This window comes from Heloderma suspectum, chromosome 2 (assembly GCF_057233095.1).
Source record: "Heloderma suspectum isolate Gila_16-S chromosome 2, 16-S_ref, whole genome shotgun sequence".
NCBI classification, from domain to species: Eukaryota; Metazoa; Chordata; class Lepidosauria; order Squamata; family Helodermatidae; genus Heloderma; species Heloderma suspectum.
In genome coordinates this window covers 263,363,619-263,383,508 of record NC_139459.1, presented here as the reverse complement: position 1 = coordinate 263,383,508, position 19,890 = coordinate 263,363,619, and the positions used below count along the sequence as shown (strand labels likewise).

The 19,890-nt window shown below is 41.1% G+C and overlaps 1 protein-coding gene across 4 annotated transcripts in view; it reads left to right on the top strand.

Moving 5' to 3' along the window:
- Window positions 1–19,890, top strand: part of FAM13B (family with sequence similarity 13 member B) — a 75,142-nt gene that overhangs the window by 28,059 nt on the left and 27,193 nt on the right. For 2 of the 4 annotated variants that reach the window (XM_084839020.1, XM_084839018.1), the window contains exons 8-12: window positions 2,979–3,020; window positions 6,581–6,727; window positions 7,866–7,992; window positions 16,644–16,711; window positions 17,654–17,708. In XM_084839020.1, the coding sequence (XP_084695146.1) occupies window positions 2,979–3,020; window positions 6,581–6,727; window positions 7,866–7,992; window positions 16,644–16,711; window positions 17,654–17,708 (439 nt within the window). The remainder of the gene's footprint in view (window positions 1–2,978; window positions 3,021–6,580; window positions 6,728–7,865; window positions 7,993–16,643; window positions 16,712–17,653; window positions 17,709–19,890) is intronic. The other 2 variants (XM_084839021.1, XM_084839019.1) reach the window with 1 other exon arrangement.

The window sequence follows — 19,890 nt, the reverse complement described above, 5'->3', positions numbered from 1 at the left end:
TTCCACCACAAGATTCTTCCTCCTCCTCCTCCCTGACTGTAATTTAAGCCTCCCTTGGGCTCCCAACGCAAACTTGTGGAAATAACCTCCATTTCCTTTTTGCTGCTTGATCCTTAAAGATTCCTATTTGGAGTCCTCTTCACCCTTCCCTCGCTCCTTCTATTTGCCACATCTCAGATGTTTAACCGTATAGTGGTGTTCACTCCTCTCCGACCCATTCCATGGTCTTTCCATTCTCAGCTCCTTCCCCTTTCTTTTGTCCTATCATGTTTCCTTAGCGCAGGTCAGTAACAAGCAGGTGAATGGCACTCTTCCCAGCAACCTGCTTCAGTCTTCATAATGATGCTGCAGGAAAAATTCAGGGTAAAAGACTGGAAGAGAAAATTCAGACTTGCAGTCCCAAATGTCAGGAAAGTGTGGGCTTTAGCCAGTAAGATGCCTACTTAAATTTTCTGTCCCAAGTAATTTTATTACAAAATTGAAGGTGACAACAGCAATTTTTTTTAAAGAAGCAAGAGTCCTTTGGCACCTTAAAGACTTAACCTCTCTGGCATGGGTTTTCATAGGCTAATCTCAGGGTTCAATAACCCCCCCACATACACTTTCATTGTAGCTACACATGGGTTGCTTGCAGAAGGTCCCAAGTTCAATCCCCTGCACCTCCAGGTAGGATTATGAGAGACTCCTGGCTGAAACCTTGGGGAGCTGCTGCCTGTCACTGTAGACAATACTGAACTAGATGGACTAATGGTTTGGCTCAGTGTAAGGCAGCTTCCTATGTTCCTAATAAACCCACTTGCCACTTTACCAATGGCGGGGCCCTCCCCCACCTGGCAAGCACTGCTGTGCTTCTATCAAAAGCTCTGCTTGTAAGCTGTCTCTCCTTTTATCCCCAAACCTCTGGGGAGGAAAAAAAAGGTGCTTCCTCTTATGGAAGCTGGGTTTTTGCAAAAAGCACCAGCATTGCTTCACTGCCGCTTCATTCAAAAACTGACAGAAAAGGACAGAAACCAACCTTTCTTTCTTCCGTGTGGAGGGGAAAAAAAGGGTAGTCTCTTCCCTTCAGTTTTTTCAGAAAGCAGCAGCAAAGTCCTGGTGGAGGTTTCATCAGAAGCTTGGCCTTCAGGAGAAAAACCACAGAAAAAGCCAGAAGGGACAGTGGGCTCTGCCTTGCACGTTCAGCTTTTGAGGAAAGCACCAGCCATGCCTCACTACTGCTTCTTGCCAAAACACAGTAAGGGGGAGAAACAGAGGAAAGAACACAGTTTCTTCGTGTCTCTCCCTTCTCATTGGGTTTTTTGCAGGAAGGGGCTGCAAGGTGTGGTTGGCACTTCCTTTAAAAACTGAACTTGTGAGAGCAAAATCACATCTTTCCTTTCCTTTACAGAATGAGGAAGAATGAAGTGGCTTCTGTCCTGCTGATTGGGCCTTTGCAGTTTGTAGCTGTTGCATCTTGCAAAATCTGGATGGGAAAGGAAAGAAACCCCTTTTCTTTATGGAGAGCTTGTGGAGAGGGAGGGGTGACATCTTTTCCTTCCAGTGGGCATTTGCAGAGGCAAAGCAACACATGGTTCATGCTTTCTGCAAAAGTCCAACTTGAAGGAGAGAAATCTCCTCCATTCCCTCTCCACTCTCTGTAGAAGGGAGGATTAGTGTAATGCAGGTATAAATACTGTTGTTGAGAGGGCATTCTTGATGAGAACTTAAGATTATGATAGGAGTGTAAGATGGTATGAAGGGTCTAAGTGATTTAATATTTTAAATTAAAATTAAAACCATGTCATACTTGACTGTCATTTTATTTATTTATTACATTTCTTTACCACCCAGTAGCCAATTCTTTCTGGAAGGTTGACAACAATTAAAACCATAAATATAGCATGATAAAATATAATATAAAAGTTTAAAATTACGGTATAAAATAAAAATAAAAAATAAAATAAAATAAAACGTAGCAGCAGTGCAAAGATCTAAAATACCATATCAGATTTTAAACAATAGAAACTGAAAGACTAAAATGCCTGGAAAATAAGGTCTTCACCTGGTGCTGGAAAGACTACAATGTAGGTGTCAGGTGAGTCTCTTTAGGGAGCTCATTCCACAGCCAGAGTGCCACAACAGAAAAAGCCCTCTTCTTGGTGGGGGCTCCCAGAGCAGTACTGCTGAAAACGATCTTAGGGTCTGGACAGGTATATATGGGAGGAGATTATTCTTCAGGTAACCTGACCCCAAGCCATTTAGGGCTTTGAATGTTAATACCAGCATTTTGAATCGGGCTCAGAAATAGGCTGGCAGCCAGTGTAGAGGGAAAGGTACTGGCATAATATGATCACATTGGCCAGTCCCTGTTAACAGTCTTGCTGTCTTGTTTTGGACCAGCTGAAGTTTCTAGACTGTTTTCAAAGGCAGCCCTGCATTTAACATATTGCAGTAACCTGGATTACAGTTACAAGAGTATGGATAACTGTAGTTAGGCTATCTCTGTCCAGATAAGGGCTTAGTTTATCAGCCTAAGCTGATAAAAGGTGCTGTGTCCCACTGAGTCCAGCAGTGGCAATGCTGGATCCAAGAGCATCCACAGACTATGCACCTGATTCTCAAGAGGGAATGAAAGGTTGAATATCATTTTGCTGGGCAGTACACTCACGCACTAAGAGTACCTCCATTTTACCTCGATTGAGTTTGAGTTTATTGGCCCTCATCCAATCATTACTGTGCCCCGGCACTGAATCAGAACAGCTAGATTGCTATAAGGTCAGATATTGTCACACATGGTTCCTGCTTGGGCTTTTGATAATTTGGAGTTTAGTCCAAGTGGTATGGCTGCAAACTTTCTTTGTATTGATCTTTCTTTGTATTGATTAAGCCAGGGATATGTACAATTGTAAAAAAACGTCCACTAGGTTTTATCCAGAACACCTTTTTGATGTTGAAATTCTATGTGGCAAAGGGAAACCATTACTTCTCTTTCATTGCAGTGCTCATCTCTCCCCCTTAAGCATCTTACCAGCCTCTGCAGAGTAAGTATACATTCTCTATAAGAATAGAAAGTATTCATGACTGCACTGTATTCTGTTATGGAAGCTTTGCACTGTTTGAATTTTGGGAGGATAAACATTGGCTGGTTTTAATATGGCTAGAAACCTGAAGCTAACACTGGAATGGTTAGTTAAAACTTGTGTGTTAAACTTAGCCCCTTTCCCTAACCTGAACCCACATTTCATGTTTCTTCTATGTCTACCGAGAGCACACATCCTAGAATTTGAGTTTTTCCTTTGACCATCCTTTCCTTTTACTCCATGCCTCTTTTGCATCACCTTCCGTCAAGTCTGTGTATGCCAGAATATTTCATTTATTTCCCAATTATCAGCATGGTTGCTACTTCTGACTTCAGGCACACTGCCATGGGTCTACTTTTGACTTCATTTCGCAGCAGTCCTGCCTCTGTTTGGTTTTTCTTGCTAAGAGCTTGCCAGCCTTGACATTCCGTGTATCCTTTTGAAAGATTTCCTCTTGCCTAATAGACGATTCACTTCTGCACTTCTTGTCAGTGTTTTGTTGCTGCTGCCTTTACTCTGCGCAGTCAGAAAATTTCATGACATCACAGCATCTCAGCCAGTCACAAGGTAGTTTGTGGATGACAGGCAATAGTTTGCAAAGATAAAGCTGTTTTGGATATATTGGACCTATGGTATTTTTTTTCAATTTTTTATTGTGAGTTTTAACAAACCAAAGCAAAAACATAAAACCAAAAAAAAGAACAAAATAAAAAAATACAACAACATATTCTAAAATCCTCAGTTTCAAATATTAAAATATTCAAGAAAGAAAGAAAAGAAAAAAAAGAGAAAAAGGTCACGCATACACTTCAGTAAAAGCAGACCAAATATCCACATATAAGACCATCTGCAAGTTACGCCTCTATATCACTCTTTCAAATGTTGCTAGTGTTGTTAGGTCTTCAGTCCATTTCGTTATAGGTGGTGAGCTTTTATCCTTCCAGTATTGTAATATCAGTCTTTTAGCAACCAAAAGGGTGTGAAAAATCCATTTACGCTGACCATGCGTTACATTCCAAGAAGCAGGTAAGTAATTTAAAAGAACATTTACATCAGTAAATTTTAAAGAGCTTTCCAATACAACATTTATCCGTATAATAACTTCCTCCGAAAAGGAAGCAACCATTGGGCATTTCCAAAACATATGAATAAGAAAAGCAATGACTGCATTACACATCCAACAATTAGCTGAATTTGACAAGCCTTTATTAAGACATTGTGGCGTCCAATAGACCCGAAACAAACGTTTTTGCTGAATAAGGTGTAACTGAAGATCCATTGAAATGTCTGATACAGATGCCAAGACAGTCCATTGATTAAACAAAATAGGATGTTCCAATTCCCTGTTCCATTCTTGCTGTAAACCACTTGTATCATATTTATTCACTGATAATAAATGTTTATAAACATGAATTGTAGATCGATGTATCTGATCAGCTTCAATAAGTATTTCCAATAGCAAAGGAGACCACGAAGCAATAAAAGCAGCAGGACTTAATCTAGATACCAACAAATGTTTCTATTGCAAATACTGCCATTCCACTGTAGCAGGCAAATAAAATTGATCTCGCAAAGTTGAAAATAACAAAAACTCATCATCAACCCCCACTAATTGATCCAGAGTATTTTATCTGTCCAGGTCCACCATAAAAATATTTTCCTACCAATTCTTAAATCTGGATTTCCCCATAAAGTCAGTTTAGCATGGGAAAATGGATCAAACTGTAATTGACATTACATTATATGCCAAACTTCTCTAACTGCCAAAATTGTGGGAGGAGCTCTGTCTAGCTTGATATGCGGATAACCTAATGCCATCCATTTAAAGAGAGGCTCCAGACAAGAAATTTCCAAAACTGACCAAGGTGGAAAATCTAATCTTGAGTGGAAAAGGCTAAAATTTAGTAGAGGTCAGCAAATAGGCTCGATGGTACATAGTTAGATCTGGAAAACCAAATCCGCCTTCATTAATTGGAAGTTGCATCCTTTTTAAAGATATTCTTGGTGGAGAGGAACCCCAGAAGAATTTACAAAAGAAAGCATTACGTTTTGGAAATATTTGCCAGGTATAAGTATAGGGATCCCACGTATAACGTAAATAATTCGAAGTATGGTATTCATCTTAAGTGTATTCACCTTACCCCATAAACTCAACTTTAAAGATGCCCATCTATCTATATCTCGTGAAATATCATTAATCAAATTTAAACAAGATTAAACCTAATCATTTGAGATATATCTCTAGGAATAATTATTCCCAAGTAAGTAACAGACTCTGGACACCATTGAAATTGCCAGTTGGCTGATACACTGGAGTACACCCTATCTCCAATCAGCATTATTTCTGACTTTGACCAATTAATAGCCGGACAGTTCACCAAAGGTATTAATCAGTTTCATCAAAGCTGGAACTGATGTCTGGAGTCTCGAGATAAACAGCAAAAGATAATCAGCATAAAGGCTAATTTTAAATTCTAAACCAAAATGAAAAAATATTGGACCTATGTTAATGATGTTTCAAATATTGGTATAATGTCTTGGATATAATTGTGACAGAATGCAAGAAAAGCAATTACACGTTATTTATAAGTAGGCATATATCCATAATAAAAGTGACTTCCGCTTGGGTATGTTTGCATGATCAAACATCTTACTTAAGCCTGCATGGGTTGCAGTGCATGCAGGTGGATATTTTGAATATTCAAGCTGCAGCTTGTCATGTCGTCCAAACCAAGAGACCGTGGGTTATGTGAGGGTTAAAAAAACCCTATTAACCTTAAAACAGGCCATGGATTCTGTGAGGATTGTTTTAACTCTTGCATACCCACGATCCCCGGGTTCAGAGCACTTGACAAGCTGCAGCCACCAGTTGAGTATTGAGGGCGTGGGTGCTATGGGTCACCATGACTAAAATAAGCCACGAAGAGCCGCGGTGATTGTGTGAACCCAATCAATTACTTCCACTTCCTCATCTTTTGCATTAAGGAACTCAAACAGGCCATTAGAAGAGGTCTGGAACAATAGTACCATGGTAGAATCAAAACCTGGAGTTCAACCTTAAGCAGGTTCCTAAGGGTTCTAGGAAACCCTGCCTGGCAGAAATCTAGAAACATGCTACACATGTAGTGTGGGTTACAGTGTCCTTTCTTCCTGCAGTCTCTCTTCAAAACGTCTAGTAGAGTGGGATCTTCACATGACTTAGATACCCAAATGTTACCACAAAATGATGGTTGTAAATGTTTTATCACTCTAATGAATAATCTCTTGAGAATACATTATGGATTTATTATTTGACAGATACCTATATGTTGCTTGCTCAAACAAGTTACTTGTGTGGGCTAGCAACCGATAAATCAACATAGTTTAAATAAACAGACATGTGTGTGTGCTGAGCGCTCTAGTTTTCAAGACTGCTTGCTTATTTTTGCATGAAGACCTTTGCTAGGTAGAAAATTGAGAAATGAGATTATACCCTATGCTGAGAAATTAATTATTAATAAAAATAATCTCTCTTTTTTAAGCATCTTGGAAAGAACAATTAGAGCAGCTGTAGAACAACATCTCTTTGATCTGCAGAGCAGCATAGATCAAGATCTCAAGAATTTTCAACACCAAATGGTGTGCCGTGAAGCAAATATTGAGGGGGATGAAGAAGGATCTAACAACCAGTAAGATTTTATTTTATAAAATTGCCTTTTTAACTGCAAAAATCAGTGAATTGGTTTTAAAAAGTACTTTACTAATCTTATTGCTAATCTGATAGACCTGAATTAAATCAATGTTTAGAATAACAAGATGTATTTTACAGTTATTCCAGTTTAATGTAAAAATATGAAATTGTACTGATAATGTATTGTCCATATACACTACATGGTGGTACCTGGGTGTCTGTGACTACCTTGAATATATATCTTCTGTGGGGTCTCAGAGACCCCTGATACCTTACTCATGCACATTTTCCCTCAACTCAAGACCTCATCGAAGAATGAAAAAAAATGCAGAATGGATGCTGCCCAACTTTATGACAGATAGCAATTTACCTCTTGGGGAAGTGATGGTCCTTTTTGCCAAGAGACAGTTTGTGGTGCCTGTGTTCTAGACCAATCAAATTAGTATTATAAGCTGTAGACTGCTGTTGTCTGTGGTGTACTCCATGTCTGGTTTACTGCAAAAGACCGGGTAGTGATACGGAGATTCAAACTTGCTAATGATCTGAAACCATGGCTTTGCTGGAAGGTGTGCAGACAGTCCGCTTACTGCCTGAGGAGAGTCCACTCCTCTTGGGGGTGGGATGAAGGTGAAATTGCATTTCTCTTAAGAGAGAGATGGGGGCAGCAAGCTTATTTATGGCAACCTGTGTGTGCTGTTTCAGACAGTTATATGAATACTAATAAAGATCCTGGTGCCACTTAGCTAACTTGACCACACCTTTTTGTCAGTGTTGGTCCAAACTGCATATTAGCTGCGTGTCTTTGCTTATTGTGTGAATAGCAAGCCCCTGGTAGCCATTCCTCTATCTGTTGCCTGTGGATGTATGTAGCAGGAGCAATACAGGTCTTCCCCAAAAGTATAGCTATTAATATTAATAAATAAAGAGTTGTGGTATAGCGAACAATTGGGGAATACCAATATTTCTTAAATAACTTTTCTCTTCTGAATGCAGTTGGTCTGGCTTTTATAAACCTATTTTCACCTCATTCATCCCAGGACCCCATCATTGCCAAAAACGTCTCATGCTTAACATTCTTAGCTTTCACTAATTGCAGCACATAGACAAGTGGGATTTTTAATGTCTTGTTTCATTAGGGATGATACTGAAAAGAATGTTACTAAAGATGGTGAGAATCTTGGAGACTGCTCTGAAACGGTGGATTGCACTAATTTAGACAATGAAGTTGTACAGCCTGTGTCTGAGGAAAAAGAAAATTGTCAGGTAAGAGTAGTATAGAGGTATGCTTGGTGCATATTCATGCTATTCCTTGTGACTGCTCTCTGAAAATATTTGGGTGCAACTGTAAGCACATCTAGTTGGAACAGTTGTGACTTCAGTGTAAACATGTATAGGGTTGTGCTCTTAGTGATCCAGACATGATACTCCCCCCCCCCCCCCCCGGCCATACTTCTTCTGTGGTGTAGGAATGTTGCCAGGTCTTACTCATACTAGTTCAAAAGGCAGGGAGTTTTCTTTCTTTTTTTTTAAGGAAAAAAATTTACCTTAGCCATTATTCTCTTCAAAGTTTTCCTTTCAGTTTTTTGTTCTCTTTCTTGTCTTGTACCCTGTGCTGGTTTGGATGTCACCATAAGCCACCCTGAGAACGAACCACGGTGGCTTATTTAATTGATCGCTAACCCATGCTGCTGCCGTCAGACAATCAGGCGCTCCTTGGTTTGCCATAGTCCGTTTAGCCCTTGGTCCTCCTGCCTGCTCCCAGCACATATCCCAGTGGTCTTTCTGACACAACTTCGCAGCAGCCTTTTTACTATTGGTCTGCTGTGTGTTCTGGGTGTGTTCTGCCTTTGCCAGCTCCACACAGGAACTTTTTTGCCACCTCCCCCCTTTCCAGTTGCTATGTGCAAAGACTTTTCTAACAGTAAAACAAGGGATGTACAAAGAATTTCGTTCTACTAATTTGCATTTTTAACTTGTGTGTCCAAGTCCAGTTCACATTTGGGATCACTAATCGCTCTGCAGGAATGGGAGAATTGCACAAATTGAGCAGCAGTCAAAAGTGAAATTTATGAAAATTTTAAAAATTAAAAAAACTAACACAACAGGCCAAAAATACACTTTCGCCCCATAAGCTAAAGCTTGAAAATGTGGAGGGGGGGATTTGTATATTTTAAACTTTTTTTTTTTTAACCTTTGGGGAGACTTATGCAAATTTGCATTAACTACTGCATGTGTTAGTGATAATGTGCATTAACTAATGCATGCATTAGCAATAATGTGCATTAACTAATGCAAAACAACCCAACAACAAGCCATGGGTTCTCAGGGTGGCTTATGTGTGGTTAACAAACTGCTCTGAAGCCACTGTGCTGAGTTTGGACGTCATGACAAGCCACTCTGAAACAAACAAGGTTGACCACCCCCCATGGGTTGTCATATCATGCGAACCAGGTCTCTGGCTCTGTCAGGGAAGCACCACAAGGGAATTCCTAAAGACAAAGCATGAAGTTGTAAGGCCAAGATGCCTGCCTTTCTTGCCTCATTTGGCCATGGAGACTTCAGGACCTAATGTTTACTCAGCTGGATGAGAAAAAAGAGTCTTATCCCTGTGTAGTTAGTTGACCTGAATACTGAGCCAGGATCGTCCTGTGCACACAGACAACTGATCTGAACAATCCCTCTTAGTGCTTTCAGAGGTCTTTGGCTTCTAGCCTTCCCCTTTTCATCAGCTTTGGATAGCATGGGTTTGCTGTCTTCCAACTATTCAGAATGAAGACACTATCTGCACAGTCCACAAAATGACAGCAGAGGGCAATTTATCTAATAATGTGTCAGCCCCCAGAATGGTGACAGAAGTTCAGATACATCTGAATGTGTGCTTGGGCAATTAAACTAGGACCTGTAGTTCAAGAGACAGAGATTTGTGCTTACCTATGTGACATGCCACCAGTGCCAGAGTTTCTCAGGCATAGTAGTCCAGCAGATAGGAGAAACAATTGTGTCTTTGATGATAAAAGCATGAAATTTGGCACACTTTTAGACCATACCATATTGAATATTTTTTGCTGTAGGGCCGTCTCAGATTTGCCTTCCAACAAAATTGGCAGCCATTTTGAAATATGGCCACCAATCACAGTTACGATTCCTCAATTTTTGGAGAATCATGCATATTTTAGGATTTATGAGAGCTGATTTATTTGCATTATAACTTTAGGAGTGTACAAAAATCCAAATGGGAGTTAATAACAAAAAAACTTAAGGTTCTGTAATAGAATATAGACCTATGTTGTTGTTTTATAAAGCTAGGCATTGGGAAAAAATAACTTAAAAAAGAACAGAATTATTGCTGTTTATTTCATGTAAATACAACGTTGCCATTACCAGGCCTACCACACTAAATTATTTTTTAAGTCAAATACACTTAGCTATTGTTGGACACACACACCTTATTAGTCAGTACAAAGTGCGCCACAAAGACAAAGAGTGGTACACTGTGGAGCAACCTTGTGACACTTGCAAAATACCCTACAGCCTTTCTTGCAGCCACATCGTAGAAATTCCCTACAAGCTTGTGTAGCCTCTGATAGGGTTGTCCAGCATATTTCCCATCCACCCCCATCTGTCTTCTTCCACCCCCAATCACTTGGTGAGGGACGCTGTGGCTGTGGTGCTGCTATCATCATTTGGGCCCAGCATGGACCAGCCTGGTAGACAGCCCTTTTGTTATGCTGAATGAGCTCATCCTGTGTAGGAGGTAGACTGTCAAATGCTCTACCTTTCTGTGTGATCAGCCACTTCCTTGCATCATTAACATGCTCTTTGCTGCTGGAACAGTCATATAGCAAAACTACAAATTTTTCCAGTGGCTTCAGCCATTCTTCTAGTGCCTGCTCTCTTGGCCAATCAGCCAAGGTACAGAACGTTGAGGTAACATCTCTGTATGCATTCCAGGTGTCCCATACAGCCCCCACATCCCATGCAGTCCTTTTGCCCTTGCCTCAGGGCACAGCATCACACCCACTAATTGCTTGGAACATTGGCAAGGCGATACATCAATCAGGACCCAGAGCTCTTGCTAACTCATGAGCAGCAAGGAACCAGAAGTTCTTCCCAACTCCAGATGCCACCCATAATTCATTATTGTTCAGGTGCTGTGCCAATGTTACGCCCAGAACTACAACTTCGGTGTCAGCAGTGCGCATTAGGGCTTTATTATACCCTTGCTGCACAGAATCACTTAGGCAGAGTAGGCTGCGAGTGTCTGCCTCTTTGTGTGAGCACAGAGCCAGTCCCAAGACATCTTGACGATTTACACAAAGCGCATTAGTCTTGTTTGCAGTAATCACCTGTTGGTTAGTGTCAGTGCCCACTAGCATCATTATCAAGAAGGAGAACAACTCAGTCTTCTTGTCATGAGCGTGGAGAAACTCCTGCCAAGTTTTTGGGACTGGACTTGATGGCTCGACACGTTTCTGAACACATTTTCCCCTTTTGCTGCATGTGTCACTCTTCAAGTGCTCAGGCCTGTACACATCCTAGATGATGTCTAATCTTGTTACTTACTGAAGCTGTGATTTGTTATAGGCAAGGAAACATAAGTGGCATAATCCTGGAATGTTTTTGCAAGCCCTGGTTGCAGCATGTTGACGATGGCAGCACCATCAAGAATGAGAGCACTATAGGATCGGTGATATTTTCTTTCACAGGTGTGACCTCGTCCAAATACTGCAACAAATCAGACTTTGTTCCTGTTCTCAGAGTCCTCATCTTTGACAGTGCTGGGGGATAGGCTTGATTCTCGTGGCAAAAGAAGTCATCTAGATCACCATTGCGTATCTGGGATGCAGTGTAAAATCTAGAGAAGAGCAAGCAGTCATTCTTTAGGGATATCAGTTGCAGCTATTTCCTTGACTTTTCTCTGACTGGAGGATGGCTGAAGATATGGAGGTTGTTCCATTTGATAAGATCTGTGATAGGTTTGCCTTGTTAACAAGCCTCTCGCTGACATACGTTTCATATTGGGCAACTCCAAGTTTCTCAGTCTTGAGTAGTGTGTCAGCCACTGCTGAATCTACAGTGCTTCTACTGTCAAGTACAATAAGATCACAGCTGTTTTCACTAAATGGATTTCCCATACCTTCTATAGCTTGAGTGAGAGACTTAATAGATTTTGCAAATGCCAACTGTGAGTGCTGTGAGGGCTGTGATGCTCATCTGTGTCCCATCTCTTATTCCTTGAATTTTCAAATTCTTCAGTTAAGTGGATCATCTCAGGACCAGACACCATTCATTGACACTTTGCTGCTGGATTTTCTGTTAGGTCTACAGCCCCACCATCTCCTTTTACAGATGCAGTATTCTGCTCATGGGCCTGGTCAATAGTAACAGCAGAGAAGGCACGTTTTGACTTTTTTGTGACAAATTTTCCCTTTCATGCATTTTTCATGGATGTTACAGTGGCGCTGTTTAAGAGAAACCATATCACGTAAGTGGACAAGGATCCATCTTGCATAATGGGAATGGTCCCAAGCAAAGAACCAGGGAACAATCTTGGACAGGGCCTCAGTATATAGCTGGAAGTCTCCTTCTTGTATCACTCTCACATAAGTCATCAAGACATGCTGCAACTGTAGAATGATGTACAAGAATTGGAACTGGGGGCATACATTACTTTCATTACACCAGTCTTTCAGCGACAAGAAGTGGCTTCTAAGTTTTGGCTGTCCTCATTATAGGCCTGCTGGAGAAGTACATAGAGACTACTGGCTGTGATTTGATGAGCCCTATGGGTGCGTGTCATATGGAACATTTGTATAAATGAATCAGTTTTTCCTGCTGTGGTAACACTAGCCTGAACAAGCACTCCAGTCTACCCACTGTCATCCAGAAGATCTCCAAGTACCTTGAGAACTGTCATCTCAATATGGAGCCCACCAAGCATTGCAAATTATAAGCCATTATTTATAATGTTATAATATTATAAATAAGGTTATCTTACTTATTTTTCTTCCATTTTGCGTGTGCATGCACGCACATGTGTGTGCTGCTGTGCTTGTGAGTATGAGTGCATATGGCAGATATCTGCACGTGTATGTACACACCAAATTCAAGCAAAATCACATTCATTTTGACCCACAAAGCATCAAATATACAATAGGGCAAAATGGAGGCCATTTTGAAAAACATCTGCCATTGCTGTTAATGGGCAAATCTGTGATGGCCCTATCGCCTAAAATCTTTCTGAGGATACGTTCTGCCTGTGCCCCAAGTCTCATGCATTTATTATCATAAGCACAGTTTGGACAAATACTGCACCTATCTGCTGGACTATAGGCAGGAGGGAAGGACAAAGTACTATTTCAGTTGGGTTTTTAGCCAGGATACAGGACTGAGACTGCTTTGGTCACCTTGGTGGATGACCAATGCCAGGAACTGGATTGCGGGATAGCGACCCTTTCTCCTGGACCTCTTGGTGGCTTTTGATATCATCGAGCATGGTATCCTCTTGGCGGGGCGGGGCCTTGGAGATCATGTTTTGCAGTGGCTTCTGTCCTTTCTGTCAGGTTGGGTCCAGAAGGTAGTATTGGGAGGTTAATGTTTGGCTCGATGGCAGTTGGCCTATGCTATTCAATAGGGTTCTGTCTTGTCCCCCATGTTGTTTAACATTTACATTAGTGGTACATAACCGTGTTGGCCTCAAGGGTCACATCCGGCTAAAGCCTCCCCCACCAATGACCCCCATGAGCTTCACTGCTTTCATGCTGCCACAAGCACAGTGGAAGCAATCCGTCTGCTTCAAGTTGCTGTGGGGTGGGGGTGGGGGGGAGGCTAACTTGCAGCCTCCTTGCCACTCCAGTGACCCTGCCGTGATTGCTGCCTTACCACCCCAATTGCTTTGGTAAAGCAACAATCCGGGCCAATCACTTCCTTACTGTTGTTGTTTACTGCATTTTTTCCAGTGGTGGTGGTTTTCACGGTGACAGCTGGGGGCCTCAGAAAGGTACCAAAAAGTGCTGGGGGTGGGGCTGCAGGTTGTGCACCCCTGATTTATATGAAATCGTTGGGAGAGGTCATTTGGAGCTTCGTAGTCAGGTGCCACCAATATGCTGATCACACCCAGCTCTATTGGTTTGTTGCCTAACATGCAGAAAGCAGTCAAAAACCTTGAATGTTGCCTAGATTCAATAATGGGCTGGATGAGGGTGAACAAGCTGGGATTAAACCCAAACAAGATGATGGTGGTGGTGGTCAGTAGAAAGCCTGGCTCATGGATTGAGGTTCAATCTGTTCTGGAAGGAGTTCCACTCCCTTTGGAGTGGAACAACAACAACAAAGCGTTTAATGTATCAAGCAAATTGCCATTATACACAGTTAAATGAGAAAAAAAAAAGAATTATACAATTTAAAACTGTATAGACCCTCAAGAATTGAATAATTTTCCTTGCAGCCTTTAAACTTTGTAATGCACATCTGTAAAACATTGACAAGAAATTTAGATGTTCTGAAAGATACATATTTGTCAGCATTAGACAATAGAAAGCAAACTTTTACAAGAGATTCCCTTCCCTTCCCATTTTAACAGTGGATGGATTTATTTGGTTCTAAGATCATTATAGACAGAGCATTCTAGAAGTACATGAATAATATCTTCGACTGATACAGAATTGCAACCACATACTTGGTCCTTCGTAGGAATCTCTTTATGGCGACCCACCCAGTGTGCCAAAGGAAGAATATTTAATCTTGCCCGAGTAAAGGCTACCCTCATTTTAATATTTGGTAGATCTACCCTGTATTTTGGGACTCCCCTTGAAGGAGCACTCCTTGATTTTACAGTGTCTCTGGATCTTTATGTGATGATGGTGGAAAGGAGCGCGTTGGCACAAGTTTGCTTGGTACTCAAGGTTCCTGACTTGCCAACGTTTATTGATGCCTTGCTTACATCACATTTAGACTATTGCATCACATTTAGACAACCTATCAAGGAGGCATTCTTCGGTTGTTAATGGAAAGTGGAAACAATGAGTACGCAGAAGGCAGCATGGTTGCTCACTGCTGCTCGGCCCTGACAACCCATGGATTGTCATTATTTATGAACTGGGTCAATGTATGAACAGGGCCATGTTGACTAGAAGTGCCCCTAACGTTGCACACAGCACTTTTCCCTCCTCCCTGTCATCCATGCATTCAGCACAAATGTCTCCAGCAGGGAAGCCTTGCACATAGACCTGAATGTATGGACAGAAGGGGATGGCGCCAGCTAGCATGGGTAACATTGGGGTCAGGGCTAGTTGACATGACCCCATTCACACATTGATTCAACATGTGAGCATTTTTTGTGAAGGGGGCTTCTGTGTCTAAAAGCCAAAATTTTCAAACGTTATGCCACTTGAACACAATGTCCACCTCCGCAAACAAACCATCAAATTACCTGGATAGCACTTTCATATGTATATTAGCCCCATCTGTTATGTTATTTATTATGGTTCACATAGTTTAAGATAAAACGGATAGATGAGTGAGATTGTGCAAGCAGTCACTCCCTCAATTAGAAATTTTTTGGGGTGTGTCTTGTTTTTCCTGGCATATAAATGGCATTGAGAATCCTAGGATTGTTATTCTTTTATTATTTATTTAATTTATAAGTTCTCTTATGAGCTCTCAGGGCAACATACATAACAGAAGCAAAAAAACAACAACAAACAATAATAAAAACCAATAATACAACACACTGAAATATTAAAACCTATGTGGTATGCTAAATTTTTAAAAAATCAATTTATATTGGGGGAAATTAAAGAAAGGAAGGGGCATTTTGCAGCATTTAGATCTGTGACCTCCTTTGGGACTTCTTCACTCACATTCTGAGACTGTATGGGAAAGTGCCCCATGCTCTCCATCTGTACTGTATGTCTCTGGGAGATCTGCAGATGTTTGTATGCATGCAACTATCAGCTGCAATATATAGCTGGTAGTGCAATATTTAGGCCCTTACCTGTCACTAGTTCCTGTGCTATAAGGCATGGTACTGCAGGACCCATAATCTTAATGAGAGGACAGGTCTAGAGGCTTACAATAAAGATATTGTCACATGGGAGCCAACAGAGCCAGGGGAGGGAAATAGATGCAGGGGTCAAAATATTAGGCTGTTGACTTTAAACTACCTGAAGCTCACTCAGCTCCCTTGGAGGATCTGATGGGTGCAGAGGGTAGGCTGCATTTGGAACCTAGACTTCTGTCTGGCACTGAATTTGATAGGCAGCTCTGTGTGTTTCTTTATCTTTCCCCTCCAAACCATCAACGGGGGTTGGGCAAGTGGTGGTAATTTTGTAGGGACTCCTAGCAGTTCTAGCTCCTCCGACCTTCCCAGTGCTTCATGGCTCTTTGTGGGTTCCAAGAGTTAAAACTGGAAGATTCAGAACTAGAATGATCTGATCTTGTACTAGAGTTTAACAGATGAGCAAAATGTGCATTTGTTATTGCTGTAGATAGAATGAGTGAATGCTGCCAGCAGCTTTGCATCATTCAATCCATGTTGCTTCTTTATTTAGTAACAAGGATTAATAGTACCTTTTAGAGAGTCCAACAGACGATTCATTTTACATAAGCTGAGGACAAGTCCTTAACATGCTTGTCATTATTATTTTGTACAGGTCTTGACGCATGAAGTTTGATCTACATCTAGCATGTTTCAGTGGCCAAATTTCAAAAATCTGTTCCGTGGAAGCTTAGGAATGGGCTAAAAATGAAAAGTGTATTATGTACTATGTTAATTTCTTTGATATATTGTGTCTTTCGCCATGTTTGTATAAAGTTGAAATGATTTCATTTGACTTACACATATAAAATAAAAAATAATGGTGGATGCCTCAGTCTTTGAGGTATCATACTAAAGTCTCTGTTTTCTTCAATAGGCAGCAGGCATATTGTTGAAGCCATGTGATGGAGCAGGAGAAGCTACTAAAGAGTCTACTGGAGATAAGTACGTATTTCAGTATATAAGAGTATTTAGGAGACAAAGAACCATGACAACTTTTGTTTATAAGCTCAGCTTTATGAATATCAAGGAATTTCGGCAGAGAGAAAATAATTTCTGAGAGTCATCCTCCAGAATTGGTTTCCCTGGGCTACGAACTTCTATTTGTTTTCAGAAGGATGGCGAAAATGGCCAGCTATTTTGTAGAAGTGTAGAGTTGGAAGACATGAGCTTTTAAAAGCAGAGTTGATGCTGTTGTCACCCTTATTTTGTCCTATAGGATGGAGGTGGGTTGCTTTAAAGTAATCCAGATTTCTTAATTGCTTTATTGGGGTAAGGAAAAGCCAAGCTAGAAAATAATGATTTCATATGAAACCTATTATCTGTCTTAGCAACCTTCCCCTTTAATAATCTGAAATACAAGAATTGGGGTATCAGAAGATGTTGCTTATAGTATATAGTATATTTAAATTCCTCTGAATCCAAGTATGCAGGCTAGCCAGATTCCTGCTATACATTCTGGCTCACTTCAGATAAATCATGGTTAAGGAAATTTAACTGTCATTTGCAATCAGCTGACAAACCAGAATCAGAAACCATTATTTTAATTGTGTTTGCAAATCATGATTTTTGCTAACTTTGGTATGACATGAAGTCTTAAGTGACAAACCATAGTTATGGCTGTTGCCATTACTCCATCTTCAGAGGCAGCTGCATCTAGAGATGGAAGTGCTGGGCGTATGGGAAATGAAAATAGACAATTGGCTCTAATGAAGAGTTTGTCTGATTGTTTGGGAGGTTAAGCTGGTGTCTAAATTACAATCGCTGCATACCATGGTTTGTGTGATGTCTTAGTTGAGCCTGTATGTGTGGTATAAAAGAATAATTGTCTTCACAGATGCTTTGAAGTAATAATCTGTTCAAACAATAATAAGACTCTGTTTATAGGCAAGATCGGACGTCATTTGATGATGGCGACAAATTGACATCACACATGATTCTGGTGAGAATTGGCTTCTTTACTTTTTCTTGTAAACCTAGGTCCAGATTGTAAATGTACATGCATGTTTATATTTGCACATTCACTTAGAAGAGTATATGTGTTTCTTCTATCCATAACATTTTAATTTTGTGTGAGGGTCGTATTTGCCTATATGTGTAGAGTTCCAGTGAAGAAACACATTCATGTGGATTTTTGGCCTAGTGTTTGCTTGTTGTTGTTGTTGTTGTTCAGTTGTTCAGTCGTGTCCGACTCTTCATGACCCCATGGACCATAGCACGCCAGGCCTTCCTATCCTGCGCTCTCTCCCGGAGTGTGCTCAAGTCCATATTCATTGCATCGGTGATGCTATCTAGCCATCTCATCCTCTGCCGTCCCCTTCTCTTTTTGCCTTCAATCTTTCCCAGCATCAGGGTCTTTTCCAGGGAGTTTTCTCTTTGCATTAGGTGGCCAAAATATTTCAGCTTCAGCTTCAGTATCTGTCCTTCCAATGAGCAGTCAGGGTTGATTTGCTTTAGGATGGACTGATTTGACCTCCTTGCAGTCCAGGGGACTCATAAGAGTCTTCTCCAGCACCACAGTTCGAAAGCATCAATTCTTCTGCGCTCAGCCTTCCTTATAGTCCAGCTCTCACAGCCATATGTTACTACTGGGAAAACCATAGCTTTGATTATATGGACCTTTGTTGGCAAGGTGATGTCTCTGCTTCTTACTATGCTGTCTAGGTTTGCCATAGCTTTCCTCCCAAGGAGCAAGCGTCTTTTAATTTCATGGCTACAGTCACCGTCTGCGGTGATCTTGGAGCCCAAGAACATAAAATCTGTCACTGCTTCCATTTCTTCCCCTTCTATATGCCAGGAACTGATGGGGCCAGATGCCATGATTTTAGTTTTTTTAATGTTGAGTTTCAAACCAGCTTTTGCACTCTCCACTTTCACCCTCAACAAGAGGCTCTTTAGATCCTCTTTGCTTTCTGCCATTAGGGTGGTATCGTCTGCGTATTGGAGGTTGTTGATAATTCTGCCGGCAATCTTAATTCCGACCTCTGATTCATTCAACCTGGCATTTCTCATGATGTACTCTTTATATAAATTAAATAAGCAGGGCGACAATATGCAGCCTTGTCGTACTCCTTTCGCAATTTTGAACCAATCGGTTGTTCCATGTCCGGTTCTTCCTGTTGCTTCTTGACCCTCATACAGGTTTCTCAGGAGACAGGTAAGGTGGTCTGGTACTCCCATCTCTTTCAGAATTTGCCACAGTTTGTTGTGATCCACACAATCAAAGGCTTTAGCATAGTCAATGAAGCAGAAATAGACGTTCTTCTGGAATTCTCTTGCTTTCCCGTGATCCAGCGAATGATGGCAATTTGATCTCTAGTTCCTCTGCCTCTTCGAAACCCCGCTTGTAGTTCTGGTAGTTCTCGGTTCACATATTGCTGAAGCCTAGCTTGTAGGATTTTGAGCATCACCTTGCTGGCATGTGAAATGAGAGCAATTGTACGGTAGTTTGAGCTCTCTTTTGCATTGCCCTTCTTTGGAATTGGAATGTAAACTGACCTTTTCCAGTCTTGTGGCCATTGTTGAATGTTCCAAATTGGTTGGCATATTGAGTTCAGCACTTTAACAGCATCATCTTTTAGGATCTTAAATAGCTCAGCTGGAATACTGTCATCTCCGCTAGCTTTGTTGTTAGTAATGCTTCCTAAGGCCCACTTGACTTCACTCTCTAGGATGTCGGGCTCAAGTTCAGTGACCGCACTATCATGGCTATCCGGGACATTCAGATCGTTCCTGTATAGTTCTTCTGTGTATTCTTTCCACCTCTTCTTAATCTCATCTGCTTCTGTTAGGTCCCTGCTTTCTTTGTCCTTTATCATGCCCGTCTTTGCACAAAACGTTCCCTTGAGATCTCCGATTTTCTTGAAGAGATCTCTAGTCTTTCCCATTCTATTGTTTTCTTCGATTTCTTTGCACTGTTCATTTAAGAAGGCCTTCTTGTCTCTCCTTGCTATTCTCTGGAAATCTGCATTCAGTTAGGTATATCTTCCCTTTCCCCCTTCCTTTTCGCTTCCCTTGTTTCCTCAGCTACTTGTAAAGCCTCATCAGACAGCCACTTGGCTTTCTTGCATTTCTTTTTCTTTGGGATGGATTGAGTTACTGCCTCCTGAACAGTGTTACGGACC